Raw genomic sequence first — 21,979 nt, 5'->3', positions numbered from 1 at the left:
ATAAAACAATGTCTTACAATGTTGGGGTCAAAGTTGAAGCTGAAGTGGAATCCTTATTCAAAGTTAAAGCACTTTGATGTTTGAACACCAAAACTGTCGGACTGTTGCTTCCAGACTTCTTTATAGGTAGAAAGCTGGGGTTAGTACACAAGCGTGCAACCACAGAATGCCTTTGTTTATTGGACCCCAGCTGCTCTAATTCAAATCATCCGGTTGTGCACTTGTGTTCTAGACCCGAAAGCTGTTCTATTCTTACGCAGTTAGGCTAGGCATATAGACGTGAACGTTGTCGAATGTAATTTCAAAGGCTGTCACTATTACACCGGAAAAAAATCGTACATTCAAAGCTATTCTTCATGGCCTCTTGTTAACCTAACTTAAATTTTATAACATAGTAACTTAAGTCTAATGTAAATCTATCTTCAATTAAACCCTAAATAGCTTGAATCGACTTTTTTCATACAGTATCACAGAATATGTACGTTAGGTCTATTTCAGTTATATGTTAAAGATTTGGTATGAAGCCTATAGCTTACCTTATTTCATGCATTGCGCGAGACTAATCTTATAGGCTATCACAATGTGGTTTGATGATTCAGAGTGGAAAGCATATGTAATTGTAAGGCAGGCTGCGCCGCTTTGGTATGTGTGTGATAATGTTTATCCTCGGGCAGTCGGACTGAGGAAAGTCTTTGCATGACTTAAACTGTGTCCTCATCGCTTGAGCCCCAGTTACCGAGCTAGCCTTTGTGCAAGTTCCAATTGTCACACATTTTTTATTCGGGTTTTTTGGATCTTAATGCAAAATTATAGTTTTTTTGTATTGTTTGTTTTTGACTGTGGCCATTGTCACATTCGCCATTGACTGTGGGTCATGACTGCAGAGTATGTCCAACATATCATATATTGCACACCAGGAGAAACTGGTGTCTCCAGAAAAAAAGGAGACAATAATTTTTGCTACGCTTTCTACTATAAAATTAGTATTTACAAACGATAACTGTAAAAAACTGGGAAAAACTGCTTTTTCCTCAATTTTGATTGTAAGGGGTCGTACCTTGCCTATCACAAACTCTGGGCAACCTTGGGCCACGAGTCACAGTGCACGCCATCTTCATTGTTGCACACCTAAAATCTCGGCCAAAACTGCCATACTCTGCAGTCATGACTGTGGGAAGCGAAAAATATTGTGCTAAACTCATTGTTGAATGGTCAAACAAGAAGTATGCTCACAGGCAATTAACGAACAGGAAAAGGCAGCAAAGCCTCGAGGGCTTAAAACGTGCAATACGTGAATTACAGTGGTGTTACAACGATGGAATCTTAACTCAGTTAACAAGAGCAAACAAAAGCTGGTTGTTAAAAAAACATTTTATAATAGATAAACCAAGAGTTAAGAATTCAGTGCTTGTCATCACACCAAACGTTGCATCTTTGCACGCATGATTTCTCGTCAATTTGCTGTACTTTCCAGTCTGATCTACTGAACAGGTGCAAGTGTTGTTAAATGCTTTGCCCTAGGCCATTACAACAATATGGCGCCACTGGGCATCGAACATAGAACACAAACCACGTTTATTGCAGGGCCAGCACTCGAACCACTCGATTATCGAGCTGATGCTGAGTTTTCAATGAGAAATCATGCGTGCAGAGGAACAAATGCTTAAGATGTCTTATTCCTTAAACAAGAGAAAAATTAACTGTAGCCTACTAGTCAAAAAGGCGTTTTGTATTTAATTTACATTGTAAAATTTTATTACATTGGTTTTTTCTATTCAGCAATTAACAGATTTTTCTGTATGAGTTAGCCTTTCACTGTGACATAATACTTGGACTAAAAACAAAAAAGAAAAACAGATCTGATGTTAAAACCTAAACAAGCTAGAACCTTCTGAAGACTTACAACTTAACCAGAAGATTTTTCCTAATTAAAATATGAGCGTTGATTTTGGTGCATTGGAAAAAGGCTCCAGCATTCACATAAGAAGAAGTAATGGTAAGATTTCTGATTTATTTCATAACTCTAGGCTACTGTTATGGGCCTCGACCACAAGCATAAAATAGGCTTCTATGTCATCAATAATAACAAATATCATGGCAAGAAAACTGCTTTTCCAGCTTTCAGACCAAATATAGATATTTTATTCGTAGACAATGGAAGTTATTCTATGTCTTTCTGCTATCTCAATAGCCAAGCACTTAATTGAAACAAATGTTATAAACAGTGTATTTATATATATATAAAAGTAAAATAAGGAACGGGATATAGTTTGGCACTCTTAAGGTTAACTTTTTATTTTTTGATACGAGCTTTCGCAAGCATAAGCTTGCTTCTTCAGGTATTCTGTGAAATGAACTTTCATAGTACATGTTGTACAGTACATTTCACAGTACTATGAAAGTTCATTTCACAGTACACCTGAAGAAGCAAGCTTATGCTTGCGAAAGCTCTTGTCGAAAAATATAAAGTTAACCTTAAGAGTGCCAAACTATATCCTGTTTCTTATTTTACTTAAAAATTTGGTTAACACGGTTCAGACAACATCAACTTTATATATACATTGTGCCTAAAAATTTTTGTTTTTTGCTTAATGCATGTGCTTACTCTTGTTATACAAAGGTCGTGTTCACAAGGCAATTGTAACTCAACTTCAACCAAGCTCTGCAAGTGTCACAGTAGAGTGGTTTGAGGATGATGAAACTAAAGGAAAGGAGGTAGATATAGATTATTATATACAAGGAACATTGTAACCTGAAAAAATACCAGTACTCTATTAATGCAATTTTTTAAAGTTGAATTTTGACCTATTTTGAAAGGTGATACTGAATATGCACAATACCAGTAACTTAAATCTGACCCTACTCGTACATAAGAATATTTATCTTCAAATTTAACATTTTAACCTAACCCAACTATAAATAACCAACTTTATTTACTTCAGTTTTCTTTCTCCTTGCCTTAAGGTTATGTTGATTGGGGTAACCAGTTCAGCTGGCGAATGTGTCATGTCAATAACTGTGTTTTCGTGTTATAATTCCTACCTGAAAAGTAGGTTCTAGTAGCAAAATTGTAGAGTACCCCTGTGATAAAAAGCTCTACCCCAAATAGCAGCTCTAACTGAAATTAAACAAAGTTTTGGAAGACAGCAAGCATTATTCTGCAGTTGTGCTATGTGGTGGTTCCTTCAGTCTTATTTTTACCATTAAATTACTGTAGTTACGGTTGTTATAGATAGAACAGCTAAATGACTATCAAAAAAGGTTGTTTTAGTGCAAAAAATAATTTGTTTTATTACAATTTTATTTTGTGAAAACTTTTCACTGAAAAGATGGTAAATGCGATAATTTTGAGAGATATAGTATGTATTAATGTATATAGATATAAGGAAAATTAGCTTAAAACTTGTGGTTGCTGTAGATATATCTTGTTTAGCTTTATCTAAGCTGTTTTTCTTTTAATAAATATTCTCATGTGCAAGGCATTGACCGTTTTGCTTGTGAACAGGTAACATTAGAAATGATTTTCGAACTAAATCCTGAACTTGCATCATCAAATTTGAAGCCAACTCAAACACCTGCTCCAGGAAGACCTGCATCCAGGGTAGAAACTTCCATACCAAATCTTGTATTTATTGTATATGTATGTATTGGTCATATCATAACTTATACACTATACATTTAAAACAGTAATGATGAGACCTATTACCTACAGCATCCATGTTTTGTTATTCAGTGAATGATGCTGTCGTTGATACCCTAAGAAATTGCTTTGTTGATTTAATATTTTTTAATGCAGTATTTCGTAACTTTTAGGAAAAAGAGTCTTATCGGTCTTTTCGAAAATCTAAAGGAACAAAGGTTTTTTTTTCTTGAATCAAACAATTCTAAAATTTTAATCTTCACGTTTTCCATATTATCGATGCATGGGTGGTTTTACTGTCACATTATCAGCAGTTCATTTTTCTTGTTTATTTATTTACAATTCTCGGAATCATAGCAGACATCATTTTGGCAATAAATTTTGCATATTCAAGTAAAACAATACGTAGGTACAAAAAATCTTAATTTTACTTGGCTAAGTTAAGGCTGATGAGAAGATTAATTTGCAACATCTCCGCAACATTTTCTTTAAATTATTTTTCCGAGTTTTCATCCTTTGTTTTTGCATGACTGGTTAAACTGATAAAGCTCTAATCTAAAATATGGTAAACATAAATCTTGTAATCATGAAAAATTACGTAATCTAGAAAAAGGCGAACATATTTTTTTCTTTTACATATACCAGCCATGTCAAACTATGTCATGATCAGTCGATCACCATGATGCTAAAAATTGTTAAATAGTTTAATTTGTCACAGCTTTTTAGTTTAACAACAGCAGTATTTTTTATATTTTTTCTTAATATTTCTTTTTTTCCAGAAACTTGGATTTTTATAAGTCATCTATGTCCGAAACTTTTATTATATGTAATACCCCACTGGTAAACACGGATTACAGTGACACAATACTAGTGTTGTCATGTATGAAAATTGTAACATACAATTGTAATATGCAAATGTTGTCCTGTTTGATATATTCCTTACGTAATGTGTCTCGCAGGTGTATAGCTATGTAGTAACTGAAACATATTACACAAGTACACATATTTGAGCTTTAAAACTGTAGATTTTGCCGTCAGATATCTACAAGTTTGTATAATCTGCGAGGATGGGTTTTTGTTTTTGTGGTTTTGCTTTGTAGTTATTTTGCATCGAAGCAATAAACCATTATTATTTCAGCATATTTTAACACTTTCAACATTTGCATTGAAATATAAATGTATGGCATGGTTATTGATTTTGACATATTTTTTCAATTGGGGAGATTTAATTATGTATATGTATATATATATAATGCTTGTTGATCACAGTGACACTGTGCTCCATAACTTGTGGTTTCAATTGTGTATGATACCAACATGAAACATTTATATATGAGTCATCAGTCATACACTAATCGGCCATAAACTAATTGATTGTAATTAATATATATTCTGAGAATTTCCTTTGTTTAATTTACCAAATCATATATTGTGGTAAGTGACAGCCTGGCCTATTTGATTTATTTGGGGCTTTGTATAATCATAATGAATTAAGCTGCATTTACCTTGAAATAAGTTACAGATAAAATTGGTTAAGAAATAATGGCAGGTAATCCAAAAAAATTAACCACGACACTATGAAGAATTTTCGAAACATCAATTCAACAACTCATCGTTGTATTTATTGATTCATCAGCGAACAGAAGCCCGACAGGGTGGCAACCGTCGTACGATCTTACCAGTCCCAGGCTCAGCTCTACGAGCGCAGCAGAAGGAGAACAGAAGTCCGTCTCCAGCATATCAGCCAAGACGGAGCGTTAAAAACGATGCCCCAGCGTCATCGCGACAAAGCATGTCCTCCAACATCCCAAAACCATATGATGTTGATAGTAAAATGAGTAATGCTAACAATAATGTCAATGGAAATGGATCAATGATGCCTCCTCCTAAAGCTCCACCACGTCAGTGATTTAAAAAAAATTTCGATTCCAAATTTTGTTGTTGTCCTGGGAATAATCTGATGGCTTGCTCTAGTTTTGTTAGTCTTAGCTCAATTTGAAGTTGTTGGTTTTTAGGTGGTCGCAAATCTAATGTTGTTGATGAGGTTGAAAGACTTCGACGCAATCGAGAAGAAAGAAGAGCCGCTCAAGTCATCGAACGAGAAAGAAGACGAGAATTTTACGATCCTAATAACGCTAATTGGGAGTTTGCAATAATGATTAAAGAATTTAGGTGAATATGTTTTTGATATTTTGACAATTTTTTTCCAAATCTGTTAATATATCGACAATTAAATGTTTTAAGGCATTAAAATGTAATTATACTGATGCTTTGGTTGATGTGACTAAATTATTTGAGAGGGTCCTTACATTAACACCGATATATCCACTGCAGAGCCACCCTTGACATGAAACCACTGACTGCTGCTGACCCAGTGTTAGATCACAGAATATGTGTTTGCGTTCGAAAGCGACCGCTTAATAAGAAAGAGATTAACCGTAAAGAGATTGACGTTACAACTATTCCCAGTAAAAATGTGGTTATGGTAAGCCGGCAGTTTATGATTGCTTGCATAATATAGTTTATGTGATTGGTTACACAGCATTTTCAGTAAAACCCCATTTAGTAATCAAAACTCATTTAACATGAATCATTTCTCATGTCAAGACATTTTAGTGTCAAGTATTTTTCATGTTTTGTTTGTTAGGAAAATTTTTCTTATGTTTCCGCAGGTCAGTGAACCAAAGTCAAAGGTAGATATGACAAAATATCTGGAAAACCAGACGTTTCGTTTTGACTATTCATTTGATGATACTTGCACAAACGAGATGGTGTATTGGTACACAGCCAGACCACTAGTTGAATGCATATTCGATGGTGGTATGGCCACATGTTTTGCATACGGTCAGACTGGTAGTGGAAAGACCCATGTGAGTTAAATTCTGAATTGTGATTGTTTAAATACCAAACTCAAATATGAATGGTTGTGATTGTTTTGATAGTAGCAGGGTTCAGAAAAATAACTTCTTTCATTCTGATTGTTATTACACTGATTCTCAGGTCACACAGGCCGTTCACATTTATGTTTAGTAACTTGTATGTATGTCTGTGTGCAGACCATGGGCGGAGATTTCACGGCAGGGAAGTCACAAGACACGAGAAAAGGCATATATGCGTTGGCAGGTATTGTATATATTAACATTGGTATGACTTGATTTATTCCTTGTATGAATGTGAATGATTCCCTAAAAACAATTAAAACTACTTCCGTTTCCTCAGCACAAGACGTTTTCCATCAACTACAAAAGCAAACTTACCGTCATTTAAACCTTGAAGTTCATGCCAGTTTTTTTGAAATATACAGTGGAAAGGTGCAAATATTTCATATTTGGAAATGCATAAATATGTGAAGCATATGAATTTAACGGAATTCCATTTTGCTGTATTGTATGAAATTCAATTACACCACTTTCAGAAATAGGTTTTAAACTTTGCTCTGTTTTGGTTACCGAGCCATTACAACCACACGTGTAGAACTTGTATTATTATGACACTTCTATTAAAAGTGTCTGGTGACATGGAACAAGTGCCCAACAATAGATGGCGTGAGTAGGGTTAGGAGAACGTCACTCCCTTTGTGATGACATAAACGTCCCTCGTAGTAGAATTTTAACATCTCATGATAGCTCTTAAAGTCGATTAGTTTCGTGTGCTTTTGATTGTGAAATAACGTGTGTTCGTTATTACATAATTATTTGTGCTAATTAGTCCATTGCAATCGGCTATACTATAATAAAGGTGACATATAAAACACTTAAATAGCAACATTCGGCTTTGTTTGGCTTAGTGTGGTGATAACTGATAACATCATCAACGTCGCCGTAAGTAATGAAATCATCGTTAAACGTTTAAACTTTTGTTTAAAACATGAAACTAAGAGATGAGTCATAGACGGATTAAAAATTAAGATCAATGCTCATTAGACCTGTCATGCCAGGTGTTCGATTTACTCAATAAGAAATGTCGATTGAGAGTGCTTGAAGACGGCAGGCAGCAAGTTCAAGTCGTTGGACTCCAGGAACGAAGGGTCTCGACTCTTGACGAGGTCTTACAACTCATCGCTGAAGGGACCAGATGCAGGTTTGCACGTAGTAAAAGTTTCTGAATTATTTTATTCCACTCTTTTTATTTTTCTTCTCCTTTAAAGATGTCTAATTTTTTTATTTTCTTCCTGGTGCAGTTATTGACTTTTCAGTTTATTTTTAAACCTTATAAAAATGATAAACCAATGCGCAGAACCTCCGGTGTAACATCAGCCAATCAGCATTCTTCACGATCACACGCCGTCTTCCAGCTTATTCTACGGAGAAGTGGACCTCGTCAGATGTTGCACGGGAAGTTTTCACTGATTGATCTAGCCGGTATATATCTTCCCCTTTCACAACAACACCACCTCACTTTGGCGAAAATAATTGATCTTCGAATTGTATTTGTGTCATTATTATTTGTCATCATTAATTCTTGTCTTACCTGCATTTTGTCTTGGGTGTTTCTAACCGAAATATTCTGCATAAAGGAAATGAACGAGGTGCCGACACGACCAGCGCTGATCGACAAACTCGAGTTGAGGGCTCGGAAATTAACAAAAGTCTTCTTGCACTAAAGGTCAGTCTTCAATGTTATTTTGCACTTTCACTAACTTATGTTTCATAGAGCTTTTCACTAATAGTTACAAGTTTGTGTATGTTGTTATATGCAAAGTTTCATGTTAAGGCTTGTACAAAAATATACCAAAACGTCACCTCACCGAAAAAATGCATCAAGAAGTTTACAAGTATTTCACAGAAGCTCATGTGTTTATGCTATGTTTTTATGTGTTAAGTTTGAAGTTAAGTAAATTTGTGGTATGTAGAATCACATTTTAATGCCAATGAATGTGTTGGAATGACAGGAATGCATCAGAGCCATGAGCCAGAATAAGCAACATCTTCCTTTCCGTGCAAGCAAACTCACACAAGTGCTTCGTGATTCGTTCATCGGTGAAAGGTCACGCACGTGCATGATAGCCACCATTTCACCTGGTATCACATCATGTGAACACACTCTCAACACACTGCGATATGCAGACAGGTAAAAACGTGGCTTTATCTCCAAAAAGTTTTGAAGAAATCTGTGTTGCAATAACGTATGATGCCAATATAGAAGTTGAAGTAATTGTATTTTTTGTCGTGTGTAACTTTGAGTTGTAAGCCGCTGTTTAACTAACGTTTTACCTCTATATGGTGGGTTTCAGCAACAATTTATTTATATATATGTTGATTTTTGTTTTCTTTACTTCCCGCTGGATTTTGGTAAATATGTGGTCGTTTGTTTGTCTCATTGTTACGTGCTTGTTGTTTGTCTTCACGCTTTTCATCTGAAACCATCAGAGTTAAGGAGTTCTCGGTATATAGTTCAGACACAATGCTCGTGGTTAATTCACCGAAAGTGAAACGAAAAGTAACAAACAGAGCACATTCAGAATCCCGTCTTCCAAGCCGATCCAGTAAGATCCCCACTCCATGCAGGAGGAGGAGGAGGAGAGAAGACTCTTATCCTGTGTCTTCCACCATCCAAAAGAAAATTGCTCCCAGTCACAGTGACTCGTGTTTATCGGCATACAGCAGCAATGAAGAAGACGTTGAGATAGTTTCAGCCGCAGTTGACTCATTTGCTAATCTTCAAGGAGCATACAACTTGCAGGCAGATCTTGATATTTTAACCGAATGTGTCAGTGGGCAAGTCATGGATCTGGATGAACTGGAATACATTGATGAAGATGTTAAAATCTCCCCTGAGTTAGTTTTGCATTTTGCTTTCAGATCATTGGTTGTTGTAACTTTCTTCTTTTTGTTTGTGCTCTTTAAAGCTGATTGTTGTTAACTGTGTTACAACACCATGTTTTTGTCCTGTAAGTGTGTTGTGCTTGTTGCTGTTGGCAAGGCAAGGAGTCTGAACAATTCTTTCAATGATTTGAGTTATTACTCATAGAATTAAATTCCCATTTATTTTCATAGGCTCGGCCTATTTTATTTGATTAGCTAACGGTGAAATTAGTGTTTTATTTTGAGATTAACCGTTTGGTTTGATTAAGTTTAAACATGAAATTAATATATCAATAATGCTTAAAGCGCTCGTATAACTTCACAAATTTAAGTACCGATATTTAACTTACGACGATTTTTACAGCTCAGATTACTAATTATCTTCCAATTTCTTATAATGACAGAGTTAAGGAGCTTGCAGTGGAGGAAGGAATGGAAGAACCTTTTAAGAAGAAACCGGCAGTAGGAGGAGGACCTTTGGACAGAATCGAGGAGTCACCACAACAAATGAATCTTAACTCACCAAACAACAGTGATCTTGCCCTTATCAGCTCGTTGTGTGTGAGTGTGCTTGGAAAGTTGAACAAATTTACATCAATCTGTCAATAGTGCGCTTGAGTTCGGAATTGAAAGCTGTTCTTGCCTCCATGTTAGCGGATTTAATTCTACAAAGTTGTCTTTTCTATTTAAGGAAAACGAAGTCTCCCGTGAGATGTTTGAAGTGCATCAGACCGTTTCAACGCTGCAGGAGATCGAGGAAGAAACAGTAGAATCTCACCGAAACTTCTTACACGGGGTGGGCAAATGCGATTTATTTACTTTTATTGACCACCGGCATGAAGCTGGTTACCGGTTCCCTGGTTGCTTATTCAATATCGATAAATATCTTCATATAAGAATATTTAGTTGAACAGGTAACTGTGTGGCATGTAGCCAGCTGCAAACGAGTAACTGGATAAGAAACCACATGTCGGATCACTAAGTTTGTGTTTTGAATGAGTAACGAGGGATATAGGTAACCAGATTCACGCTAGTTTATCTACTTCAAGTGTAAATCTTAAATTTGTGAAATATTTTTGCAAATATGGATTGGCGGCTTGCCACGATGTGGGCCATGACCCTCAAACAAATCCTAAATTTGTAACGCATTGTGAGTTTAGTGTTAAATTTTGTTTATTTTCTCTTTTAATTATCATTTTACGAATAAAATGCAGGTTACTGCAGCAATGTCACAGTCTGCTAACTTGTTCAATATGACCGAAGATGTGGATTTTGACCCTGAGGATTATGTCTCCAAGTTAAAAGATCAACTCCGAGCATCTAATGAAGAATATCAAAAACTGAGGAACGATCTTATGGGTTTGTTTGCTTTAAATTGCTATGAAAAGTACTTAGTGTGTTATTAAATAACTTGTGTAAAATATTGTTGCTGACATATTTTAATGAAAATGCGAACCAAATTATTTGAAATATTAAATTTTAAGTTTCCACTTTTTCCTAATTTCACATAAAACGACAAAATTAAACGATGAATTAAAATGACTTGATCTGACATCTCATAATTGTAGTTACTTGTCGAAAAACCCAGACAATACAGATCACCAACAAGCCATCCAAACGCATGTTTGTTCAATTAAATACATGTGTAATGTTTTATTAAGAATTTTTCTTGAAATATTTATAGAAAAATTGGACACCTTTCAGGCTGCCCTTTTAGAGGAGGAGGCAGTATCAAGAAATATGAAGAACAGAAAACAAAACAAACATTAAAAGGTCTCGGCTAAAAATGGATGCTTTTTTGTAGGTTTTTGGCCACTTCACATCCCTTTTTTTTGTTTTTTTTTTGTTTTTGTAAGGTCTTTCTCGTATTTTTTTCTGTGTCAAATTTTATTTTCTCTTCAAGTGTTGCATTCAAGAAATTTATTTTCTGTTAGCCTCTCTTCTGCCATCTACTGGTGCCATCGGATTACATTTTCATACTTAATGAACTCGTAATCGATCCATAGACATCTTAATCATATGTAGGCTACCTTGACGTACCTCGTTTTATTGGCAAATTCATTATCGGCTTTTGCATGGAATAAGCATTAGTATTCCCTTGTCAACGTATCTTAACAAGGTTGCACTTGAACTACTGTATTTTACCTACAAGATGATGATTTTGACAACAAAGCCATTGTTAAAAATTTAATTATTACTTGTTGTAACGCAAGGTTTAGAAATTTTGTCGTTTTGCTATGGCTGTTTCACAACATCCACTTACTCTTGCTAGGAGCATTAGGACCTTGCTCAAAAAAGTAGTTCATTTTGCCTGGTTGACTGTATTAACGCTGCTTCGTTTTTTGTGATTAAAGTTATAAAATGCAGGCACAGAAATACTATTTTGCTATTTTTTGTACCTTAAGTTAATTGCGTGTGCTTGTGGGTAGAATTTGTGAAAGCATCCTTATTAGCTGTTTGCTATGAAAACAACCATATACTGTGATGTCATATATCGCTCCTCATGCATGTATTTTTTAGTAGAGGAGCCGTATTTTGTCCAAGTTGCATCCTACAGTTTTGTTCTCTTAATACCAAGCTTATTCAAGCGCGGTTCTTTTTGCCAAGCTAATTTTTTCTTGATTTTCGGATCAGTACGTTTTTCTTGAAGAAACAATGTAGGCATAAGCAGGCCTCTTTCAAATGCGTACGGTATGACTGATGACATCAAGCTTCAGATATTCGTGCCAAGCGTACTGGAGTAACGGTATGACTAATAATGTAAATTTCCATGAAAACCTGGTCGTTATTTACTTTAAGGGAGCATCAGCGATGTATGGAACAACATTAAAATTTCACCGAAAATACCCAAAGAACCTCCCATACTCACTGTGTGTGAGTATGGTGTGAACACACAGCAAACCCAATTTACCCTGAGAATTACGTAATCGAATATTATCGTCGCCATCCGCAAGGGGAGTTGGTTTTATTGACTCATTTACCATTCACACGCTGCCGGTTACAACACAATTATATCGGCTCAGTGTTAAGCAGCTGTGCTTTTGTCCCCACTCCGAGAACCTTAGTATTTCTAAAGATGTAAGGTTTGATGGTTGTTGGAAACTCGATTTTACCTTCTGGCTGCGTATGCCGTCTTGCGATGTAATGGCACCGTGTATTTTTAAGGGATGTTTTTTCTCAAATTCAAAGTGATTAAATGAATTTCGTTGCCACAGCGTTTGTTGGATTTCCCTTTCTGCAGAAGACAAGTTCAGAATGACACTCGCAAATTGGATCAGAAACAACATTAATGCAATATGCCTTTATTATATGAAGTATTTTAGCTAATCCCATTTGCCGCACTCCCCAGACACCTTGGCGCCTAGCAACCGTACCAGGCGACGTGTTTCTTACAGAATAACTTAAATCAGGGGTTTTAAACCTCCAGAGCGTGCGAGATAACTTTTTGGGGGGTGAAAAACCTAGGGAAAATCAATTATTTAGATCCTAAAGTATTTAACTTTTGTTATTCGAAGGCTACGTTTCAGTTAACTGGGACACATTTAGGTTTCAAGTTTAGTTAAAATGTTTAGGTTTTTTAAAAGCCAGGGGTGTGACAACACGACAAATGCTTTTTAGGGGTGTGTAGAATAAAAAAGGTGGGGAACTTCTGCCGTAGAGACGGAACAGTAGGTAGCACTTCAAACAGACAGATAGATAACTGGAACAAATGCAAACAAGTCTTAATAAGGAAGGCATGGCTTCACCAGTGTCCGGAAAGAATTCTACAAATAAATTTGAAATGGCATTGCTATTGTGACGCTAAATAGTAAATCTGCTCACGATAAATGAGATCATGCCATTGAAATCCAAAACTGTCACGTTAAAGAGAATGCGATTTTGCATTTAAATTTTCAAAATGCTGTTATTTTAGGTATTGTTGCGTTTGGTTTTTCAAGATCTTTACAAGGCGGACTTTAGAACCTTTTTGCATTTCTAAATCTTGATTTAGTTTGGCCATTTGACGTTTATGACGCCATTAGAGGTATTATGCGTACGTACTTACCACTTTTTACAACAGCCAACTCGCACACACAATCACGGTCATAAAGACATTATCATAACGTTGCCAAGTACCACTTGCGAGTTGCGCCATTGTTCGGGAAACCGTTGTTCTTATTAGCACAAAACTACGAAGTGCCTTTCTCATCATCACCACACATTTGGCCTTGGATGCGTTGCGTGATTGTATGCACTGAACGAATGGCGTAACTACCTTTGGAAGGCAGTCTTTAAGGGCGTGGCCGATGCCTTCCAAGGCACGCAGTTTTCTCCTGCATTCGATCACTTTGGAACACTCATATCCCGACGGCTTGACGCCTCGAAATGATTTTTGTCAACAACAGTATTGTAGCTACTGTAGGGTTGGAAATTACGAGATACTTCGGAATTTCGCGCACAATGTAGTAGTTTTGAACCATAACAAAACTTAATGAGGAATTTAAAGGAAATTTCGGAAATGTTGCATTCGAAAAAACTGCTACTGCATAGTGCAAGTAAAGAATATGAACTATAGAATCCATGAGTAACAGGCAAACATCATAACTTCTGGGAAAGCGGCTTTTGTCGCTAATGATGCTAACACGACATGAAAGTCGTTTCACGATAAATCGATACCCTATTATGACGTAATAAGTAGCATCGAGAGTAACCTAATTATTAGATAACAGCTTGAATGTTTGTTTTATAAACAACGACGCCACCGATCTGTTTGCGAACCCGCAGTTTAGCCTATACCCCTATACTCTAGCCCAGCGTGGTCCAACTTCTTTTCATCGCGGGCCAAAATCAAAAAAAATTTTTATCTTGCGGGCCAATGTTTTTAAATCAGAACTGAAGAAATGTGAAATTAGAACTGAAGAACAATGTGACATTGATATTAGAACTGAAAAAAGTTCTCTTTTTTAATTAAAACTGAAATTAGAATAGTTCAAAATTTTTAGCTATTCATGCTGATCAATGTGACATCTGCGGTCGAGGTTCTTCCTCGACAATAGCGACTATCAAAGCTGACTATCAGTTCGCGGGCCAACTTTGATTAGCCGGATTTAAAGATTGTTTTGCAAGAGTTGAAGTAGTTTTGCCATACTTACTTTTCACGTCCTTGTAATGTACTGACATCTTTATTGATGACATGTGAGGCTGGTATATAACAAACATTAACAGAATCGCCAACCTAGCGACACGTAGGTTACGACATCGGTCATACACAATATTATAACAACGCCCAAACAGCAGCATTACGAATTGTACAGCCAGGATCGACATATCCTGATTATCAAAAGTCTCGTTGACGACAAATCTATCCAATTATAGAAACGCAATTTGTGATGACGCAGGCAAAATGACTGCAACCGCGGAAGCAATTAAGGATATTTGGAGCATTTTCGGCGGGTCTAATAACACAAAATGCATCCATGAACAAACGAGAACGGTAAAGGCTTATGCATGAAAATAATACAAACTTACCCTACAGCAAGGAATTGATAATAGTGATAAATCAGATTTCCAGACTATCTTAGAATATTTGTGAAAAAAGTTACATTGCAAATGTGATATGACAACATTACTTTTTAAGTTTCTATCTTTAGCACACGTTCGGTCCAATGCAGTAAACAACTTCACCACGCCTACCACATAGGCAAGACACACTCATTTTGTATGACGTCATATGCGAGAAAAACTGACACGTTGAATTTTAAACAATAGAGAGGAACATGACCATTAACGAGTACGCAACTGTTATATAGTTTTTCCCGTTTCTGTTCCATACCGTTGTGTATAACACCGATTTTTACATGGGTCAATCGTAGACATTACATTACACCTCGGGTCATGTAATATCTCTATAGGCCAGCGTCAGACCTTAAGATGAACATTCAAAACGCTATGGTGCAACCTGCTGTCTCTTATTTGGGCATAAACCGCCATTAAACACACTTATACAATTTTAGTTTAACGTTTAACAAATTATTAGGCTGCGATTATTTCGCAAATGTGACATAAGAATTTTTACAGAAGAAATTTTAACAAATGCAATTAAAGCGAAACGTGGACTGATGAAAATGATACAGTAATTTGTCTATGTTTTCTGAACTTAAATAAAAATTCATACCCTCTCATTGAGGGATCGTTCATGGGAGTTTTTCAAAGTTTCTCCGCCTCTATTCCGCTTGGTTCGCCTCAGCCACTGCGTCCTTTACGACTTCCGTGGACATTCGGTCAGCTTCCTGCTCCTGTTCCGTTGGCTCGGCGTTCTGCTCCGTCGGCTCCGTCTTCTGTTCTTCATTTTCCGCAGGCTTTCCGTTCGCTTCTTGCTGTTGTTGGTTTTCCCCTACCTCTTGCTCCGCCTGTTCCTCCTTAGCTGCTTCCTGTTTGGCGGACGCTTTTCCGCACATCGAGCCCATGTTCAAACAGTTGAGGTTAAGTCAAAATGATGGAGATAGCAAAAATGTCTTTTCTGGCTTCTTTGAAGCAGCTGCACACGCTTCCAACACTTTTTAATACAAGGAGAAAGTAGCACAATCTAACTAGCGCATAAGCTGGAAGAAAACTATAAACAATTTAAATATCTCACCCAACATTTGTATATATGCAGTAGGCTATACTAGTTGCGATGACATCATCGGCCAATTTACAACCTTCAAAAAGGTCAAAAGTCAATGTGTGGCCGAAATATGCCACCAGGGCACTTAGCATCGGAATTCAGATCTCATATTTCCGAATTATAACGCACATTGCCTGGGAATGCGCCTCAAATTAAGTTCATATTTAAGCGCTGGTCCATTCGCCAAGGCTCAATAACATGGCTTCGTCAAAACACACAAACCTGCACTAACCTAGAATAGGTTATTGCTTACAGTTACAGAATATGTTTTAACTTGAAGTAGTTATCGGAAAAAAATGCAAACTATTAAGTACTGGTCGAGAAAGATTAACATTATTTACTAACATAGTATTAAACATGTTTATGAACACATATATGCAGTAGCCTAGGGCTAGAGTAAAACTTACAGAGAAAACCAGTCGAGTTTGCTTACAAACAAGACAAGCGATTTTGTCACGTAAAATTGCAACACAACTAAATCAACTCGTTTTGACTATATCTTTTTGCACCACATTCCTATTCTTTATCTGCTGCTAACCTTGACATAGTCCATTAAAATAACCACCAATTGGGTGACACTGCTGGTCTCATGCCCAATCAATCAAAATAAACATTTTTTTCATCACCACATACTGCTTTACAAATCACTTACGCAGCTCATGATCTCTATGACGAAATAATGACCTGTTTGGTCACGCGCCAAGATTTTGCTTAAATATTTCGCCAAACATGGTAGCGTGCCTCAACCTCAAGCCGAGGCACTGTCCGAGGGCGGTCGCACAGTTATAGACATCTCCATAAAATTGCAAAACACGAACAACTTACAAACCAAAGCGGTAACGTGACTCCAAGGTCATCTCAGTTCGTAGTGGAGCGTATGCTAAACTTTATCGAGGAAGTAGGCTAGGCAAGTCAGGCTCACGTATTCATTTATCAACACGTCCATGAGGGTGCATCGAAGGTAAAACTATCTTCTGTTTTAACACCAACAAGCGACAACGTAGATTAAACAGCCTAATGTTTTTCCACAGCTAAAGGTTTTTCATGAACGTATCCAGCGTGTTACGTGGTCGTAGGCTCACAGCAAATTGTGACGTTTGGAGTGAAAACTGACGTAATGAATGCATTATGCTGTCCTATATAAAGGATAAAGTGAATTTTGAAAACAACAAAAATCACAGCGCGTCACAGGCGTGATTCTACTTAAATATGATCGCTTTCTACGGCATGTTTTAAAACTCCAACAAAACCTTAAATAGTTAAAATCAAGTTTTTGCATATCCATTCTCCTAACCTAACCGCCAATCTACAACAACAAGTTGCGTGACCTGCATACGGTGAAATAGTCACTTCGAAAAAGTAATGGTATAATCCATATAAACTTTGATTCGCGTGGAATTACATGCAGTCACGAGAAATTGACTTCTATATCAATTCGAAAAACTTTTATTTCGATAAAAAATCATTAATTTGTCTGCTGGATTTTTGTGTGATTGTAGCGCTGGGTTCGTAGTGATGGGATCCGTGTTCGATACCCAGCGGCGATACCCTAGTAGGCTAATGCCCACAGCAAGGCATCAACAACACTTGCTCTTATTCAGTGGTCCATATGAATAGTTCCAAGTTCGGGAAATACGAGAATGAAAAAATCAGTAAAAATGCGTCCGTCTGAACTTGTACAAAGACAAATTGCATTTTTGGGACCCGAGCGATAAGGAATTATCGCCGAGTATAAGTCGTGCAAAGAATTTCTTTAAATCGAAAAAAAGATGGTGATATCATACCATACCAGCGTTATAGCCTTACAATATAAAATTATATCGAAACCAGAGCAAACAAACTACTACAAACCAAACGTTACGCATCGGTGTAATTCCGTGGTCACCATTTCCATTTAGAAAATTAAAAGAGTATTTTTAGAACAAAAAATAGCCCTAATTATTTACGTAGGCTACACCAAAGTAAAAGCTAATGCATATTTAATCACTTCCACAGCACATTGAACCATTTATCTGTTTAGAGAAAAACATCGCTTCCTTAGATATCTATCAAATGCTTGTATATGTTGTGTTATAAGCACGTTATAATAGTGGAAAATTATCACTAGAACTGTGTACTTTCACTTAAATAAACAATAGACATAGCCGTATAGGCTTCTATAATTGCATAATTCAAATAATTATGTGATTTGACTTCACACAACTCGGGCTATCAAGCTGTAGTAGCTTAAAGCTTATTAGATTAGGGCTTTAAGGTCTAACGGTACCACAAATGGACTTATATACTATAAATATGTGTAATCAAGCCACGCAAAATCTAACCAAAAACGTCTTACTGAAACCGTTTACGCTAGGTTACTAAACCATATATAGGCGTAGTTGTAAACAATTAATATTGCTTTGAAGCCAAATTATACCCTGAAACTTATTTTAATGCAAATGATCAAGAAGCGTCTTCTCATATAGCAAATAAACTTTTACAAAATACACAAGTAGCAAAAACTATGGTTAAAGTACTTCTGAACGTTTTCTGTCGATCCTGTTGAAAGAATACGTTCGTATAGCCTAAATGTAAGCTATATCTGAAACCACCAATGCAATATAGAGCGGTTGGCGACAGATTTTTTGTCATGAATTCAATTCCGAATTTCAACCATATAAGGTCTGCATTCGCGTTTTTTCTTTTATCCAAGCAAACCAACCTGTGCGAAATGCACCTAAGCTCATAAAATATTCAGCAGCAAGTCCTAAAAGGCGGATGTCTGGGTACCAGTAGCCTCCCAAGAGAATAGACTCTGACCGTTTCCACAGATAAATTGCTTAATTTCAACTCTGAGAAACAAACATATAGATAGCATCGGGAACCGTTTTGTTCAGACAGCTATATATACAATCTCGTCGAGTCAAAGTTAGGGATGTCGAGCGTGAGAAATTTGCAATTTGCGCAAAACATGCATTCTCCATAACAGTCTGTCCTGTTATTAAGATTTAGAGTAAGAGCATACATTTAAATTTACTATTTTCTGGCGGGTGGAAATGTAAGCAACAACGCCGTGTCCTAGTCGTGTAATCTGTAACTCTCGGAAATGATCACGCTTTCAAGTCTCGTTTAATTTAAAAGTTTCACACAAAGACAAACCACTTAAAGTCGTTTTCAATTTACACAAAAAGTCCTCCACAATTCAAGTTCTATAAAGCTTTTTGTAATGTTCGAATGTAAAACCAATCCAGTCTATCCACATACTATTATAGCTAATAGAAGAACCGCAAAGCCGAAAGAACCAAAAACGGCTCTAAAATATTTCCTGTAAAACTCGAAAACAGTAGGTTGGCTGCTGCAGCGAGACCTCGTGACCACTGAACAACAGACTAGTACAATCACCAGCTTTGTAGTTTAACATCCAAGACAGGTTATTTTAAAGGAAATGTGTTGGTTAGATATTAAATCTTTTTAAACGGCTGAGAACTTTTCATACAGCACGGTATTGGGCCCGTTGTAATGGTATAAAGCAATGACAAGCTCTCAGTCTTCGATATAATCCCTCACCTCACAACGCTAAAATGCTTGACATACCTCAACGCTAACTCACTTTGTATTAGTAGTCTATACGTCGTTGCTGGATTAGAGTAAATTAATTACGTTATTTACGTTTAAGACACTGAGTGTTTTTCATTGCATATGACTGTGAAAAAAACAATAACGAAAAATCTAATTGTTAGCTCTGAGCTATTAATAAGGTAATTCTCATACTTGGTGTGAGGCAATATTATTTTCTACAGAGAGGTGTAATGATGATTGCGTCATTATACTCTGTTTATATGTCACGCATTTCAACCTGGCGTCTGCTCTTTAACTGCATCGCAGTTTCTTCCCAAAAGAATAGAACTTGTTAGCGACACAGCGGGATCCAAAATCGACAAATAAAGACAACTCCCATACGACAACACATTTTTCTTCTGTTGTCTAACTACCTCTTATCTACGAGTTCCACACGTAGACTACTTTGCTTCTGAGATCAGCGGTGGTAAACATAATGATTCACAAAAGCTATATTTCTATCATCTCAGATGACGTCACATCTCAAGTTACTTTCTCTTCCATTTGACATCAAACTGCCACCATACTCTCACGCGGTAATAGAGTGGTCAAATGAACAGAAAAAATTGTGTTGTAGGTGCGCAGTTCTGCAAATCTTCAGCAAAGGCCTAATTCAACGACGCACCACGGCTGCCAGCTTGCGGTGGTGAGAATCTGACCAGGCTTCTAACAGTTTTCTATGTTTCATCAAAAAGGTTTAACTTATCAAAGAAGCGTCTTGCACGTTTTAACCAATACCAACTTCTATATATTCTGATTGTAAGTAGCCTTACAGCTTGGGAGGCATCCCAGCATGGTAGTAGCAGATAAGAAACCTTCTAAAAGACTGGGAGCGGCCTCTTCCTGTAACTGCACGTCAATCAAAATTTCATAACCACGTTGTTAGCACTGCAAAATGGGACCCAATAGGTTTACAGCCCTACACTACCTATAAAGACGAATAAGAATTAACAAAACATCAGCGCCTGAGTTCATTAGTTTCACAAAAACACACCAGCCGCATAAACATGTTATGTTAAGACTTTTGTTGAATTGTTCTGAGCAGTCAAACAGCAGGCTACTCATGCATTTGAGCTATAAACACCAATAGGTCTCCAAAATATTTTTGGTAGTTTAAGTTACACATTAGCCCACTATACCAATCTTGACGTTCTTCGTATAACACTCTATGCAAATCATGCATTAATCTGCAGAAAAATATAACTTACACGCAAACGCACATATATCCTTCGTTTCGTTGCTTAGCTTACTGTATTAAGAGAATAACTGATTGAATATAGATGGCATAAATGCAACTGCAAGTTCGTGGCTTTTGTGCTTTAGTCGAATCATGTAGTAGGAAATTACGTCACATTTCATCGAAAAATGACATAGTGGGAGCCTAGTCCAGCCAAGTAATTCGTTGGCCTAGTGCTTGTCGTTTGATTACAAGGCAGTTATTACCATTTTTATGTATTTCAATGTTTATTTTTCGCCATTAACTCTGCGGAGCGAAAGTTATGTTGCTATCCGTTGTAGTTATATGCTAACGAACAATAACTTTTGTAACATAATTTTTAAAGCTTTCCAAAAAGCTATCAGTATGGAGTATTTTGAAGATACCGGAGTTTGCACCTTTCTATTCAATAGTAACAATCCGAACTCAATCAAGCATAGTCTGCTAAGAATCAGAACTAAAGTTGTTTCATAAAAATACTAAGGTTGTTTGCTGTTTGGCTATAGCTAATATAGTGTTTTTATTTTGTAGATATTACAATAGTCTGTTTTGCTTCACCATACAGATTGCTAGGCATGGCTCTGGCCTGCTATATCAATATGTAATGCAAATGTACATACACTTTGTTACGATTTTTCTCACCGCTAGACGACAACAAAGATTCGCAGCAAATTTTCTTACTCTGAAGCACAACGCCCCCAATGTATTGTTTTGATTTAGTGCTTGAGTTTAAATGACAGTAGATAGAAGACTGTTGGAAGTGGTTCGGAATGTAGATGATTCGCCACTGCCAACGAAATAATGTAGTATAGGATACTATACTAGGCTACTTTAGAGGGTTATGCGTTGTAGTAAAGACCTAGTCTAGGTAAAACAGCAGACTGCACGCTGGTTAATCAAACAAACCAAGTTAAATCAGTCTATAGATAGAACTTAGCATGTGATCGTACCGGTATCCTGCTGAGTCTTCGTGCTGTTTTCTAGACTGTAGACTACCGGTTCGCCAGGACAAGTAGTAGCAGTAGAGCTTACTGATATATACAGTCATGTTGTCAGTTAATAACAGATTTTGTAGT

At 36.7% G+C, this 21,979-nt stretch overlaps 1 protein-coding gene across 4 annotated transcripts; it reads left to right on the top strand.

The window, feature by feature from the left end:
- Nucleotides 1–1,783: 1,783 nt before the first annotated feature.
- Nucleotides 1,784–12,661, top strand: LOC143459564 (kinesin-like protein KIF2A). 4 transcript variants are annotated; one of them, XM_076956775.1, is made up of 18 exons: nucleotides 1,784–1,996; nucleotides 2,621–2,715; nucleotides 3,506–3,601; nucleotides 3,814–3,858; nucleotides 5,277–5,541; nucleotides 5,656–5,812; nucleotides 5,975–6,125; nucleotides 6,313–6,510; nucleotides 6,697–6,763; nucleotides 6,860–6,951; nucleotides 7,578–7,720; nucleotides 7,877–8,001; nucleotides 8,157–8,245; nucleotides 8,532–8,710; nucleotides 9,849–10,005; nucleotides 10,136–10,240; nucleotides 10,659–10,803; nucleotides 11,129–12,661. In XM_076956775.1, the coding sequence occupies exons 1-18, from the start codon at nucleotides 1,936–1,938 to the stop codon at nucleotides 11,212–11,214; spliced, it is 2,256 nt and encodes a 751-aa protein (XP_076812890.1). In that variant the 5' UTR covers nucleotides 1,784–1,935; the 3' UTR covers nucleotides 11,215–12,661. The 4 variants fall into 4 exon arrangements, with proteins under 4 accessions (XP_076812890.1, XP_076812892.1, XP_076812891.1 ...); XM_076956777.1 differs by lacking the exon at nucleotides 3,814–3,858; XM_076956776.1 differs by lacking the exons at nucleotides 9,849–10,005; nucleotides 10,136–10,240; nucleotides 10,659–10,803; nucleotides 11,129–12,661 and adding an exon at nucleotides 9,010–9,773.
- The last annotated feature ends 9,318 nt before the right edge of the window (nucleotides 12,662–21,979 follow it).

The sequence above is a fragment of the Clavelina lepadiformis genome, chromosome 5 (genome assembly GCF_947623445.1).
Source record: "Clavelina lepadiformis chromosome 5, kaClaLepa1.1, whole genome shotgun sequence".
Lineage (NCBI taxonomy): Eukaryota > Metazoa > Chordata > Ascidiacea > Aplousobranchia > Clavelinidae > Clavelina > Clavelina lepadiformis.
This window is presented reverse-complemented; position numbering and strand designations above follow the sequence as displayed.

Coding starts and splice junctions, on each gene's coding strand:
- LOC143459564 (XM_076956775.1), top strand. CDS start 1,936: ATGAGCGTTGATTTTGGTGCATTGGAAAAAGGCTCCAGCATTCACATA. Junction 1,997..2,620: donor TCACATAAGAAGAAGTAATG/GTAAGATTTCTG, acceptor TGTTATACAAAG/GTCGTGTTCACAAGGCAATT. Junction 10,804..11,128: donor ACTGAGGAACGATCTTATGG/GTTTGTTTGCTT, acceptor AAATATTTATAG/AAAAATTGGACACCTTTCAG.